Source organism: Rosa rugosa, chromosome 1, assembly GCF_958449725.1.
Source record: "Rosa rugosa chromosome 1, drRosRugo1.1, whole genome shotgun sequence".
NCBI classification, from domain to species: domain Eukaryota; kingdom Viridiplantae; phylum Streptophyta; class Magnoliopsida; order Rosales; family Rosaceae; genus Rosa; species Rosa rugosa.
This window is the reverse complement of record NC_084820.1, coordinates 14,845,867-14,860,417: the sequence shown is the minus strand read 5'-3', so window position 1 is coordinate 14,860,417 and position 14,551 is coordinate 14,845,867. Positions and strand designations below refer to the sequence as shown.

Here is a 14,551-nt window from a genome sequence, read left to right as displayed (position 1 = left end):
CACAATGGCTGAAACGGGGAAGGTGGAGAGAGTCTTCTCAATTAGCTCTTGCTCTGTGATAGGTTTTCCACAAAACCTCAACATGGATTGTATGCGAAGAGCTTCTGAATTATATTCAGCAACAGACTTGAAGTCAGCAAAGCGTAGATTGTTCCATTGAACCTTCAAGTCAGGGAGGAGGAATCTTGGACATTGCCAAAACGCTCTTCTAGCGCTACCCATAGCTCTCTTGCATCCTTGATCGACATATACTCCAATCTGAGTGCTTTGTCCATATGACGTCGCATCAAGATGACTGCTTGAGCATGTTTTGCAAGTGTTGGGATGAACACAAGATCCGGGTTAGGTGCCTGGATTATGGGCAATATTCCCTTTGAAGTGAGATGGTTCTCAACATCGGTTACCTAGCTATGGTACTCCGAGCCTGTTGAGTCAAGCATGGGAAAGTCGAGTCTAGGTTCATTCGACATCCTGAAAATAAGAAGAGAAGATATATTAGTTTCGGAGCTAAACTTCCACGAAAACTAAAATAATAAGATTTCCGAGCTATGCTACCAAGAAATCAATTTCCAAGAATCTCTTTTGGATTAGACCAAACCATGATGTTTTAATATGGTCACAATTTGATGCTTACGAACGCTCTTAGTCCAAGTATTGTGAACGCTCTTAGTTCACACGAACACATACTCTTAGTTCGTTTAATTATGAACACTCTTAGTTCATACGAACACTCTTAGTTCGTTAAGCGTGAATCCCCACAATTCCGCTTTGTTAAATACTCAAAACCATTTGGCAGCATATATTCTAATATTTGCAGAAAATAAAAGGAATTTAAATACAAGAAAGCAGCAACCTTAATTATAAAAACTTACGTGATTGTTCTTGGCTTAAGGACACGCGCGTGTTGGAGCAGGCGTGTTTTTTTTTCTTTCTGGGCCGTCTGTTCTTTGGGCTTTCCTCTTTTTTTTTCTCCTTTCTTTCTCTTTTTTTTTTCTGGGCCGGCCGGGTCCCCTCTCCTTTTTTTTTTTTTTGGGCCGGGTCCCCTCTCTTTTTTCTTCTTTTTTTTCTTCTTTCTTTTCCTTCGGTCTTCTTCTTCTTTTCTTTCCTCTGTTCTTCTTCCTCCTAATCTGCAGGTGGGTGGCTGGAGCGTGCGCAGGTAGCAAGCGTGGGCAGGCGGACTGGGCAGGGGCGCAGTGGGCGCTGGTCGCTGGCAGGAAGGATGCAGCAGTTAGGAGGCTGTGGTGAGGCTGGTGCGCGGAGCTGCAGGGCGTGCTGGGCTGGTGTGCAGCGTGGGCTGCAGGTTGCAGGAGGCGGACTTGCTGCAGGGGGCAGCAGGGGCTGCAGTGGGCTGCTGGCCTGCAGGTTCGGCAGCAGTGCAGGAGGGCAGGTCGTGCGGCAGATGGCTGCAGGTCGTGCGGCAGTTGGCTGGGGCAGCAGGGGCTGCGGTAGGAGGATGGGCTGCAGGAGGCGTGGCAGGAGGCTAGGGCGGCAGAGGCTTCAGAGGAGGCTGCAGGCTTTGCGGCAGTGAGGCTGCTTGCGGCAGTTTTCTTGGTGAGGCTGCTTAGGGTTTTTTTTTTTCTTTTTTTTCGGCTAGGGTTAGAACTCGTGCTGATAACGTGTTGTAGGAGAATAGAATTGTGTGTAATCATTGATAATAGGAGCCCTTTAAATAGGGAGTTACAAGGTACCCAAAAAGGTAATAGAATCCGATTACAATTGAATACCTATAACACATTCCTATTACAACTCTAAACCCTAGTTTGTAGAGGCACACATTATGTCGACATCCTTCAACATGTATTGCCTGGTTTTGTAAAATTCTTTATGTACTGTACCACTGATATCCTTGTATTATGAGTCGAAATATATAGTCCTGCTGAACTCCTAATCCCGGTTCTTTGTCATGAAGTTCATGAGAACTTGAACTCTGTTGTAAAATGGAAATGTTTCAGAAAATGGAGAGAGTTTTGCTTCAAAGAACTTGAGAGAGAGAGAGAGAGAGTTTTGATGCAGAGAGGGAGTGTAGTATTTTCTGTTTTCTCTATCATCCATGGATGAGAAATGGATTACATATATAGTGGAAGGCAAGGAACATATAGCCTAAAATCCTCCATAAAACAATGACCCTTAAAGTCCTCCTTAAAACATGGATCCTCTAAAACTAGGAAAGAGGAAAGCATCTTCTAATATACAATAATTTACATGATATATCCATAATAATTTACAACACTCCCCCTTGGATATTTCATGTCAATAGTGTTGCCTAGGCTGTGCGCTTTTAAGTTGTCTCGTCAAAAACCTTGCCAAGTAATAAAAACCCTGTGGGAAAAAACAACCTTGGTCGAAGGAGAAAAAGAGCACAACGCGCATGAGTGTGAAGTAGTAATATCACAGCTTCGGAGATAAGTGGAGTCTTCTTATCAGCATCAGAAGTAAGTAGCATGTCTACGAGAGGGATGCATTTAGAGTTGCTACACCAAAACCTTGCCCGGTAAACCCAGTGGGAAAAACCCGTGGTCGAAGGGAAAAGATGAGCAAATGCATATATGTTGAATCAAAAACATCTTCAGGATGGAGCGACCATACTAAAAATGTGCCTCGTTAAAACCTTGCCAGGTAATAAAACCCAGTGGGACAAAATAACCCTGGACGAAGGACAAAAGAGTACACGATGGTCAAGTGGGTATGCTTCTGGATACTCCCCCTGATTCAACTCCTCCTGAAAATTACATGTTAGGTAATTCAGATAATTTACGTAGACCAATACCTTGTACATGCTTCTGGAATGTAGATTTTGGTAGTGACTTAGTGAAGAGGTCTGCACGATTGTCTTCAGATCGAATCTGCTTGACCTCAATCTTCTGATGCTCCTGTTGTTGCCGATTGAAGAAAAACTTTGGTGCAATATGTTTTGTGTTGTCTCCTTTGATGAAACCTGTCTTCATTTGCTCGATGCAAGCAGCATTATCCTCATGGATAGTGGTTGGTTCATCAGTGGTGGAATGCAGTCCACATGTGCTTTGAACATGCTTTGTGATGGCTCTCAACCATATACATTCACGTACTGCTTCGTGAAGAGCTAGAATCTCAGCATGATTCGAAGAGGTAGCAACAAGGGTCTGTTTTGTAGACCTCCAAGAAATTGCCGTATTCCCAATGGTAAAGACATAACCAGTTTGGGAACGTGCCTTGTGTGGGTCTGATAGATAGCCTGCATCAGCATATCCAACAAGGCGAGCATCATTCTGAGGATCAAGGGGGTTTGATCCATTTCTTGATGCATAGGGATAAAATAAGCCCATATCAATCGTACCTCTAAGATAACGAAAAATATCTTTTATACCATTCCAGTGGCGGCATGTTGGTGCAGAGCTATATCTAGCTAACAAGTTCACAGAAAATGAAATGTCTGGTCTAGTGCATTGAGTCAAGTACAATAATGCGCCTATTGCACTTAGATATGGGACTTCTGGTGCCAATATCTCTTCGTTATTATCTGCGGGACGAAACGGATCTTTCTTAGGATCTAGACTTCGGATGACCATGGGTGTGCTTGAAGGTTTCGCTTTATCCTCATTAAAGCGTCTTAACATCTTCTGGATGTAGTTTGATTGATGAAGCAGAATCCCATCAGCACGGTGCTCAAGCTCCAGGCCGAGGCAGTAATTCGTTCTCCCAAGATCTTTCATTTCGAATTCAGACTTCAGGTGCTTGGCGGTTTCTTTGATCTCTTCAGGAGTACCAATCAGATTCATGTCATCGACATAAACTGCCACAATTACAAATCCAGAACTTGTTTTCTTAATAAACACGCATGGGCATAGTTCATTGTTTACATATCCCATCCCAATCAAATATTCACTTAGACGGTTGTACCACATCCGTCCAGATTGTTTCAATCCATAAAGTGAACGCCTCAAACGAATGGAGAGGGTGTTCCGTGGTCTAGAACTATTTGTATCGGGTATCTTAAGTCCTTCAGGAACTTTCATGTATATCTCTGTATCAAGATCCCCATAGAGATAAGCTGTGACCACATCCATTAGCTGCATATTCAGTTTTTCGGAAATTGCCAAACTGATGAGGTAGCGGAACGTTATAACATCCATTACAGGAGAATATGTCTCATCGTAATCAATCCCAGGGCGTTGAGAGAATCCTTGCGCCACTAGACGAGCCTTGTATCTTACAATCTCGTTTTCCTCATTACGCTTCCTTACAAATACCCATTTAAATCCTACAGGTTTAACATGGTGAGGTGTGGGAACGACAGGTCCGAACACTTTTCTCTTTGTCAAGGAATCTATTTCGACCTGGATTGCTTCTTTCCATTTTGGCCAGTCGTCTCTACGTTGACATTCATCAACAGAGCGAGGTTCGACATCATCGCTAGTTATAATTTCAGTAGCTACTGCGAATACAAATATATCATCGATGATAATCTCATTTCGATTCCAAATCTCACTTAAGCATGCATAATTTATCGAGATTTCTCTATTCTCGAGAGTGGGTTCAAACGTTGGAGCGTCCCCCAACGTTGTCTCTTCTAGGACGGACCCATAATCTGGAATTATCTCGTGAGATGGATCAGTTGAGATCGCGATGTCTAGTGGATTCGTTTGTGCTGGTTTTACCCTCTTCCGGGGATAGGAATCCTTCGAACCTAGTGGTCTACCTCGCTTCTGGGCAGGGACATGTGACTGGTTAGCCGCCATGGTCGTACCTCGTCCATCCGGGACAACGCGTCCTACAGGGACATCTATTCTTGCAGGCACATTTGCAGCAGGTATATGTGATCTCGTCACTTTAGCTAGATCAGAGAAAGCGTCTGGCATATTTTGGGCTACACTCTGTAGATCTAGAATTCTTCGCACTTCATTATCGCATTGTGCGGTTCGGGGATCAAGATGAGACATAGTGGGGACATTCCACGTCAATTCACGTCGTTCATCAGGAACGGTAACGTTCTTATCTCCCCCTAACGGCGGGAAGACTGTCTCATCAAAGTGACAATCCGCGAATCTAGCGGTAAAGAGATCGCCTGTCAAGGGCTCTAAAAAGCGTATAATGGATGGGGATTCATAACCGACATATATGCCCATCCTTCGTTGAGGACCCATTTTTATACGTTGTGGCGGCGCAATTGGCACAAAAACTACACACCCAAATACACGTAAGTGCGAAACATCAGGTTCGTACCCAGTCACCAACTGTAACGCGGAATAAGGTTGGGTGGCAATGGGCCTTAGTCGGACCAACATGGCTGCATGCAAAATTGCATAGCCCCACGCAGATACTGGAAGCTTGGTGCGCATTACCAAGGTCCGTGCGATCATTTGTAATCTTTTAATGAACGCTTCTGCGAGACCATTCTGGGTGTGAACATAGGGAACTGGATGCTCAACATTAATCCCGAGGGACATGCAATAATCATCAAAAGATTTTGATATAAACTCTCCGGCATTATCAAGTCTTATGGACTTGATTGGATAATCCGGGTGGTGAGCCCTTAATTTAATGATCTGGGCAAGGAGTTTAGCAAAAGCAGCATTTCTTGTGGACAATAGTGTAACATGTGACCACCTTGTCGATGCATCAACCAAAACCATGAAATATTTAAATGGTCCGCATGGTGGTTGGATAGGTCCACATATATCCCCTTGTATCCGTTGTAGAAAAAGGTTGGAGTCTTTTTCAGTCTTTGCATATGATGGTCTTATATTTAATTTTCCCAATGAGCAAGCTTGGCATAATGTGTTACTGTACACAAGATCCTTATTGGTAAGGGGATGCCCGTGGGATGAATTTAGGATACGGCGCATCATACTTTGACCTGGGTGTCCCAAACGGTCATGCCAAAGCAAGTAGTTGCTCGAATTGGTTAGCTTCTGGCTGGTTATGTGATTCGCCTCAATCGATCTAATGGTAGCCATGTAGAGACCACTCGAGAGGCATTTTAGCTTCTCCAATGTCCGCTTCCGGCCATACAAATTGGAGGTTATGCAAAGATATTCCACTCCTTTTTCCTCAGTGGTTTCAACGTGATAACCATTGGCTCGAATATCCTTAAAACTCAATAACGTTCTTCTGGAACGTGGAGAGTATAGGGCCTCATTAATGGTAAATTCAGTACCATTGGACAACATAAATTGGGCTTTGCCATGGCCCTCTATCAGGTTGGATTGTCCTGATATAGTTGTCACAGAGGTATGAGTAGGCAATAAGTTTAAAAAAAACTTCCTATCTTGGAGTATGGTGTGCGTAGTAGCACTATCAGCCAGACAATAAATTTCTCCACAAGACATGCCTATTCATATATTTAATTCAATGGATCACATGTATGAAAATAAATAATTTTATTGTCATATATTTAATTCAATGGATCACATGTATGAAAATAAATAATTTTATTGAATTAAACATCCAAACATAACAAAATTATGCAAAACTAATATTCCAAAGATCACCAAAGATAAACTGAAAAATAGAAAGCATTATTCATAACAATAACATAGATATGGCACAAGTGCCTATTATGTCCATGTCCTCGAGTTTTCAATCCTCGATGTATCCATTAGCTGCTTGGAAATCAGTAATTTCCAAGGTGGTATCCATAGGGAAATCAGTAATCTCCAAGGTGGTATCCATAGGGACTGACTCTTCCACAAGGTTGGCCTCTTGAGTTCCGCGTCTGGCGTGATACTCTCCTATCTCTTCATCTGTTGCACGACAGGTGCGGGACCAATGGTCAGTGCCTCCACATCTATAACATAGATTATGCTGATTTTGAGGGCGACGGGCCGGACTAGGGTTCTCTCTAATTTGAGCCTGTCGGACTTGGGCATTTCGGTTTCCACCACGTGGGCCTTGTCCACGTCCTCCTCGACCCCTTGGGCCATTGCCTGGGTGGTCGCGGTCATATGGGCCATTTCTGGGTCCATTTCTTCGTCCATGCCTTGGACGTTCAGACCTTCTTCCCCTTCCACGGCCCCGGTTCCTCCTTCCACGATTATTTTCGTGATGGGCAATAATATTTGCTTCAGGCAAAGGAATTGCTCTAGTACCGGTGGGCCTTGCTTGATCATTCCTCAAAAGTAGGTTGTTGTTCTTTTCAGCGAGCAACAGGATGGTGATTAATTCAGAGAATCTAGCAAAGTTTCTTTCCCTGTATTGTTGCTGCAGGACCATACAGGAAGGAGGGAAGGTGGAGAAAGTTTTCTCCAGTAGGTCAGCTTCTGTGAGCTCTTCTCCACAGAATTTTAGGAGTGACCGAATCCGGCAGATTTCAGAGTTATACTCATTGACAGTCTTGAAATCCTGGAAGCGTATGTTCTGCCAATCGTGTCTTGCTTCCGGCAAGTAGATGGCTCTTTGATGGTTGAATCGCTCTTCTAGAGCGACCCAAAGAGATCGTGGGTCCTCTTCAGCTAAATATTCCACCTTGAGTGCTTCTTCCATATGTTTCCTGATGAAAATCATAGCCCTTGCCTTCATGTCTTCAGGGGTGATGTTGTCAGCAATAATCGTTGATCTCATCTTATTTGCAGTCAGATGAAGCTTGACATCTTGGGTCCACTTGAGATAGTTCCTTCCGGAAACTTCCAAAGCGACAAAGTCAAGCTTGTTGAGATTTGACATTCTCTACAAGGATTTAAAGGACAATAGTTAGTGCTATGGGTAATAACTTCCATAAGCAATCAATAAGAACTTCAGGTTCCATAACATGATACTAAAAATCGGATTAAACATGTATAGTGAATTTGTGAAGGAAACTTCAAGTTCCTTTTATGATACATGTGAACTTCTGGTTCAATATTTATGTATGAATTTTTTGGTTCAATGTTTATGTGTGAACTTCCGGTTCATTAAGTACCTACATTCCTCACATATATATTCTTAATGCAAAGAATTTAAGCGGGTAAAATATTTAAATTTAATATGAGCAGGTAACACCACAAAACATTATCATAATAAATAATGAAGGAAAGATGTATCATTATCACAAAGTCCAAACAAGTATATATAGATATTCGTCACAATATACATGAATTGATAGCTAAATTAAAAGCTATTGATTTTCCTCTTTCTTTCCCTTTTTTTTCAATCATGCCAATTATAATGCAAGAGAAATAAGTGTCTCTCATAGAGGATTAAGTTAAACTAGATGCTTCAACAAAAGTCATAAACTGTGACTGCAGTTCCTACTGAACAACAGTCAAAAAACGAACTGAAACACTAAGCAAAACTACCCAGAAAAATATGAAAATTTACAGAGATGTACTAAACATATAAGGACTCCAGCATACAAAATTTGGTGAATTTTGGAGTTGAATTACTATTTTAAATAAATACTGGAACACAGACATCAGAAGGTAAAATGAAACAGCGAAATTGGTTTTTGTTTGGAAAAACCTACTTGGTTGTAGAGCTTGTAGACTGATGTTGATTGAATGATGAACTACCTCTTCTCTGCAACCCAAGAGTTATTCACCTCTTCTCTTGTCAATCTGCAATCCGAATCCTAGAGCTATTCGTGCTGATAACGTGTTGTAAAATGGAAATGTTTCAGAAAATGGAGAGAGTTTTGCTTCAAAGAACTTGAGAGAGAGAGAGAGAGAGTTTTGATGCAGAGAGGGAGTGTAGTATTTTCTGTTTTCTCTATCATCCATGGATGAGAAATGGATTACATATATAGTGGAAGGCAAGGAACATATAGCCTAAAATCCTCCATAAAACAAGGACCCTTAAAGTCCTCCTTAAAACATGGATCCCCTAAAACTAGGAAAGAGGAAAGCATCTTCTAATATACAATAATTTACATGATATATCCATAATAATTTACAACAAACTCTGACTTTTAGTACACTGAGACATGGTTGACCGAGTCACCTATTCATCCTTCTGACTCATATCTCATGCTCTATAACCTTGACATGTTCCATTCCACACTGATTGAGACGAAGGAAATGGAACTCATTGACAGATGAGTTGACTTGTGGAAGAACAATTCCTCACTCCATTATCTACATCTACATGAAGACGCATATAGTCTGTTGGTATGCTATCTTATTTCAAAGATAAAGGAAGAAGTTCTTGCCATAATGGAAACTCTGTCTGGCCACAAGTATTTCAGAACCAAGATATCAGCATCTGGTGCGCTTGCATCCATTCTAAAACTTCTGGACTCCCAGATCAGAAATATACAAGGACGAGGCCTTAAAATTCTGTACAATTTATCCTTTGATATAGGAATTTATTCACAAATGTTATCGTTGGAGTGCATCCCAAAATTGGTTCCTTTCTTGGAAGAGTGTTCTTACAGGAAACTGTGTATCTGTATTGAAACATTTGTGCGATACTGAAGAGGCCCGGATTTCTGTCGCATTTGTGCGATACTTAATGGATGCATTCCTCCTGTTGTTGAAGTACTAGATACTGGCCAACAGCATGGCATCCTCCTTTGCTTATGCTCTCAGCGCATTGAGTATTGCCCATTGGTCACGCTTGAGGGTGTTATCCATACTCTAGTTAATTTGTCTATTAATGGGACAGACAGAGCAACGGTAACTTCAATGTATCCAAGGCTCTTAAGAGATGTCAATTATGACCCCAAGAATGGATCTTCTGGACCTGGACCTGAACCTGAGGGACCTAGAGACAATTTATATCACTCATATGCAGAGAAAGCATCAAAGGCATCAGGAATTCTCGGAAAGAAAATATTGATCTTCTCAAAACCTGGTTCCCTTTCACCAAGAAACAACAGATGAAACCTGCAATGCTGATCAATATGGACACCTAAGGAGCATACTGGCAATCAAGCTATTCTTAAAGAGGTATATGGGATTCAGAGTCTTCCAGCATTACTTGACGGAGTGCAACATCACCCATCAATCTTAACCGAATTGAATCTCAGAGTTGGACAGCAACCTCTCAGTGAAAGAAGAGAGAATGAATCCTGAATCCAATTACAAATAGGTGCAGACTAGAGACTGAGGATAGCAAAACCACCATCTTCTGGTAACTCTGTCCTTCAATATAAGTCCAAATAGGTGCAATCTTGTTTTATATAGCTTCTCTTTAAAACTTTGAAGAGAAAATTTTAAAATCTGTATTTCTAGTGTTAAAATCAGTTGCTAGCCAGTCTTCATTTTCAGTTAGATCCTTGATACAAAAGAGAACTATTGCACATTACACTGGTCCAAAAGGATTCGGAAACATAAACAAGACGACCAAACCTAAGTTCAAAAAATCCAGCAACCAAGATATCCTCATTTTTGTCCAGTTGTATTCCGGCTTTCAGAAATCATTTGATTTTCCCACTAGTCATTACTTTTTCTTTTCTTTTTTTGGTCAAAACACTAGTCATTACTAATATACTGCTTTTATACTCTCGTTCCAGATCCTGTTCAAGGCATGTCAAACTCTTTCCTTGCTCTATGTTTCTCCACCTGCTCAAAACGTCTTGCTTTCCTGGGACAAAAGAAAGCTTATTAATCAGTCATCATAACATGTTGACACATGCGCAATAATGTAAGTTTTCACATTCATAAAGTAAACGGATATTAGAAAAGCAGGAATTAAGAGACTACTGTCATTTACATAATAAAGATAGAATAAATGATAAAGAGGAAGGAACATTTGCACTAACCAGAAAGTTAATCTGAATCCGAGGACATTTGAGAGCGAGGATTCAATTCTGCTATCATTTTAGACAGTGTCTCGCCCATGTCTTCTGATTCATCCTTTGCGAAGCCCCAACTCCTAAGTAATTCTGCCCCAGGTCCTCCTCTGGCAATCCCAAACTTGCGAAGATCTCCCAATCTATTCTCCAAAAATGGCAACACAGCACTGCTAGACCGTAGTCTAGCTGCCATAGGGATGGAATGGACATCAAGTGATCCCCTTGATGAGGAACCAATAATTGGGGTGCCCAGAAGCTCACCATGTTGGCCAACACGGTTCCCAAAGATTGAGGGAAAAGGCAAAGGTATTGGTAGAGGGCATTGAGCCACTGACAGATGGCTAAACATCGGCCTTTTTATTGCATGCTGATAAGCAGCATGTACCATACCCTTTACTTCATAAATTGATGCCCGCTGACCTCCTGTTGAACAAACGGACCAATCAGAATAATTAAGCATCCAGTCCTCAACAAATCCCAGTAAAACTTTTCATAATTTTTTTCCAATTCACATTTCATTAAGTTCTGGACAAATTGTTCAATATTGTCACGAGAGTGCCAGACAGAGACAAGCCTGACATATTCCCGGAGTAAGATTCACCAATGAATGGCTGCAGTATCATCATAAAAGTGACATTCTAGCAAGATGTTCTTCCTAAGAAATACAGTCCAAGCACTAAAACAGTTCTTGGTAACACAATTTCTACAGAAGACTTATCTAGATGCTTTAAGGTCTCTCAAACTTCTAGGAAGATTTTCTAACAGCATTTGACAGAATCAGTTTCTAGCTTTTTTTGAAATCCACTCAACCAAAGTCACATATGCACATGCAACTTAATGAACAATGTTCCAGAAGCACTACTGTCAAGTAACCTGAATGAGCATGCTAAACATGTCCAGGAGACTAATGAAAAAGATAATAAATATAACTGATGCTTTGAAAGCTCGAAAATAGTACCAGTTCCAAGGGCCCCCAGGACAGTCATGGATTCGACTGATTGTAAGTCTTCAACATGCTCTGAAACCTCTGGTGTCAGTGGCTGCAAGTTCCCGAGAAAAGTTTGTTCGACCTGATTTCCTGGAATTTGCGATGCAAAATAATTAACCAAATTCATTGCTAATAACTGACACGAAATTCAACTGAAATAATACCAGTTAAAGAAGGTGCTGGCATTGCAGCGTCCAGAATAGCGACCATATTCTGTCTAGCTTGCCCTGATAGAATTTGCACAACCTCATTAACTGTCAAAGAACCAGATGCATAAGTTGAGTCTGCATTGGGCCCAAGCGGTTCCATTCGGAAAGGCATGCTAACAGAATGTAGGGTAGCAGCATACGTTGCACTGCAGTGATAAGGCTTTTCATCTTTAATGCAAAGAAGCTTCGATGCTTTGCCTATGAAATCAAGTTGACAGAGATTAATATACAAGAAAGTGTAAATTATTTAGAAAACACAAACTGAAGAGATCAACATGTACCACTAAACTTTTGTTCAAAAAAGTTACAACCTAACCTCCATATTAAGTATGTCAATTTAACAACCTAAGAAAAGATTAACTACTTTTATTATGCTGATTAATGGGATGAAACCATAAGGAAGAGGAAGGAAAAAAAAAAGAAACAAACTCCAGAAATATAATGGTAGAGCAACAGCATGTAAAACAAAACAGTCTGGAGAAACTAGATAATTGCAATATATCTTACTTCTACTCAGTGAAGGTAACCCAACTGGAACAATCAGTTTACATAAAGATGATAGCCTTGAAAATGAAACCGCATCATGAAGCTTCCTGCTGACTCTATGCTTCTGGCTTATGGAATCTATTACAAAGCCAGGACCACGTACAGCATAGAGCAACACAGGAACATTTGTGTATTCATCTGCAATACTCTCCAGAAAATCAACTGCTATCGGAGAGAAACCTCCTGAGTCATCAACAATGAACTGGAAACCCTGTCAAAATACACCAAATTTCAGATTTTATATATCCAATTCATATTGAAAATTTTTTTGGTGAGTGGCTTATACCAAAAAAGCACTATCCAAATTTTATAATGAAACCGACACTACTATGTACTAATTCTACTGTTCATGTTCTAGAGGCCAATAAAGATATTCCAAGTCAATAATAACCTAGGCACAGCTCGTCACCCAGGTAAACATGGCTCAAAGAGTTTAAAGACTAAACCGGTCATCAACATACATGAATCAATCCATCAAACCAGGAAATGGTCCAATTGTCTATACCAATGAATTTTACCTGAATATGATCACACTCTTCTACGAAAAAGCGAAGTCTATCACTCATTTCTTCTCCATGTAAACCCCCAGAAAAGGAATCCCTTCCAATCCCATAATTGTCAAATTTGTGAGCATCTATCCACAATCCACTTAATTCATATAAACTCTGGGGATGATAGTGGGCTTTAGAATAGTCAGTCCAGTATTGAACATTATTTTCTAACTGTTCCACAATGTCCCTGTCAGAAACTTCTCTTCGAGAACCATTCTCACCATCATTGACACCATTTTCAACAGTCAAAGAATTCTCCAGCTCTTCCTGGTACAAACTTTGCAAGAACAAATTTCTCCTACGTGGCTCAGGGGCTTGAGTAGTAACATTACCATCCCTGCACATTGGTCTAGATACACTAAAATTCATCTACACACAACTAAACAAAAGGCAGATATGTAACATAATCAACTCAAACATAAATGAAAACCCAAAGAAAGGGCCTCACCATGTCATAACACTTGATGGTACAGATGAAACCCCATTGTACAGAGTTCCAGATGAACTCATAGACCCAAGGGAACCTGCCACAACTCCAAACAAATCAATCATTGTAATTTCCATACAATCTAAACAACAAAATCCACAACCCTAAATCAAGAAGGCAATAAAAATCCAACCTTTGCAATTTCCATACATTCTAGACTACAATGTACAGAAAACCCAAATCAACTAAGCATTAAAAACTAAGTCTTTACAATTTCCACACATTCTAGACTAATAAATACAGAGACCAAAACAAGTACAACTACCTTTAAGGTCGACAGAGAGCAGCCGAGGAGTGTAGGTAGGAATGCCCTGTTGATTTCACATGTACAAGTATCTAAGTAAACCAAACTGAAAGCAAAAAAAAAAAAACAAAAGTAAAAAAGCTTGAAAAGATTAGCACACCTGGTGGGTTTCACCGTAGCGGTAGAAAACATCCATGTTCAAAGCCTGGTTCTTGAAAACTGGGTCTGCTTCAGGGTCTTCCGCCAACTCAAGTAGCTCATTCTACAAGCCACGTAAGAACATGAATAAGAATCTGCAACAGGAATTTGAATGTGGGAGTTTATGGGTGTTTTGAGTATGTGTACCTGGAAGTTCCAGAAATGCGAGCCCACAAAGTTTGCGAAGCCTCCAACTTGGAGGGTGACGATTTCCCTCATAGCTTAGCTTGTGAAGATTGGCGGGAATCAATTCGGAGCCAAAATACTAAAGCAATTTGTTCTGGGTGAGACTACTAACTACTGTTTCAGTTGAACCTAGCTATTTAGATTGGCTTTCACGATGACGGGTTGGTCTGTAACGTCGGTGAGCGAGTGTGAAAGACAGAGAAGAGAGGAAGAGGGAAAGGGAGACGCTGCTGCCGCCGCTGTTGGAATTTTTTTTTTTTTTTTTTTTCTTTTTGCTCTGATAATTATGAGCAGCATGAGTTGGACCATGAGACCCAATTGAGTTGGGCCATGAGTTTGTTCTATATATTTCTTTTACATTCATCGGTTCATATATGCACTTGGGGTTTGCCGACGGAATGTCGTTGGCGGAAGTCTTCATTTAAGAAAAAAATTCCCGACAGCTTTCTGTCAGTTCA

At 40.9% G+C, this 14,551-nt stretch overlaps 2 protein-coding genes across 3 annotated transcripts in view; both read right to left on the bottom strand.

Annotated features, from left to right (window-relative positions):
• Positions 1-6,555: 6,555 nt before the first annotated feature.
• LOC133710547 (uncharacterized) overlaps positions 6,556-14,551 on the bottom strand; it is a 44,034-nt gene continuing 36,038 nt past the window's right edge. The window contains exon 2 of the mRNA XM_062136682.1: positions 6,556-7,641. Within this exon, the coding sequence (XP_061992666.1) occupies positions 6,556-7,638 (1,083 nt within the window). The 5' untranslated portion in view covers positions 7,639-7,641. The remainder of the gene's footprint in view (positions 7,642-14,551) is intronic.
• LOC133720288 (uncharacterized) lies at positions 8,636-14,393 on the bottom strand. Of its 2 annotated transcripts, XM_062146539.1 has the most exons (10): positions 14,055-14,393; positions 13,870-13,971; positions 13,731-13,776; positions 13,427-13,502; positions 12,946-13,315; positions 12,389-12,638; positions 11,837-12,079; positions 11,643-11,762; positions 10,652-11,107; positions 8,636-10,473 (listed from the first exon to the last, which is right to left on the bottom strand). In XM_062146539.1, the coding sequence occupies exons 1-9, from the start codon at positions 14,124-14,126 to the stop codon at positions 10,659-10,661; spliced, it is 1,728 nt and encodes a 575-aa protein (XP_062002523.1). In that variant the 5' UTR covers positions 14,127-14,393; the 3' UTR covers positions 8,636-10,473; positions 10,652-10,658. The 2 variants fall into 2 exon arrangements, with proteins under 2 accessions (XP_062002523.1, XP_062002531.1); XM_062146547.1 differs by lacking the exons at positions 13,870-13,971; positions 14,055-14,393 and having other exon boundaries at positions 12,946-13,327; positions 13,731-13,782.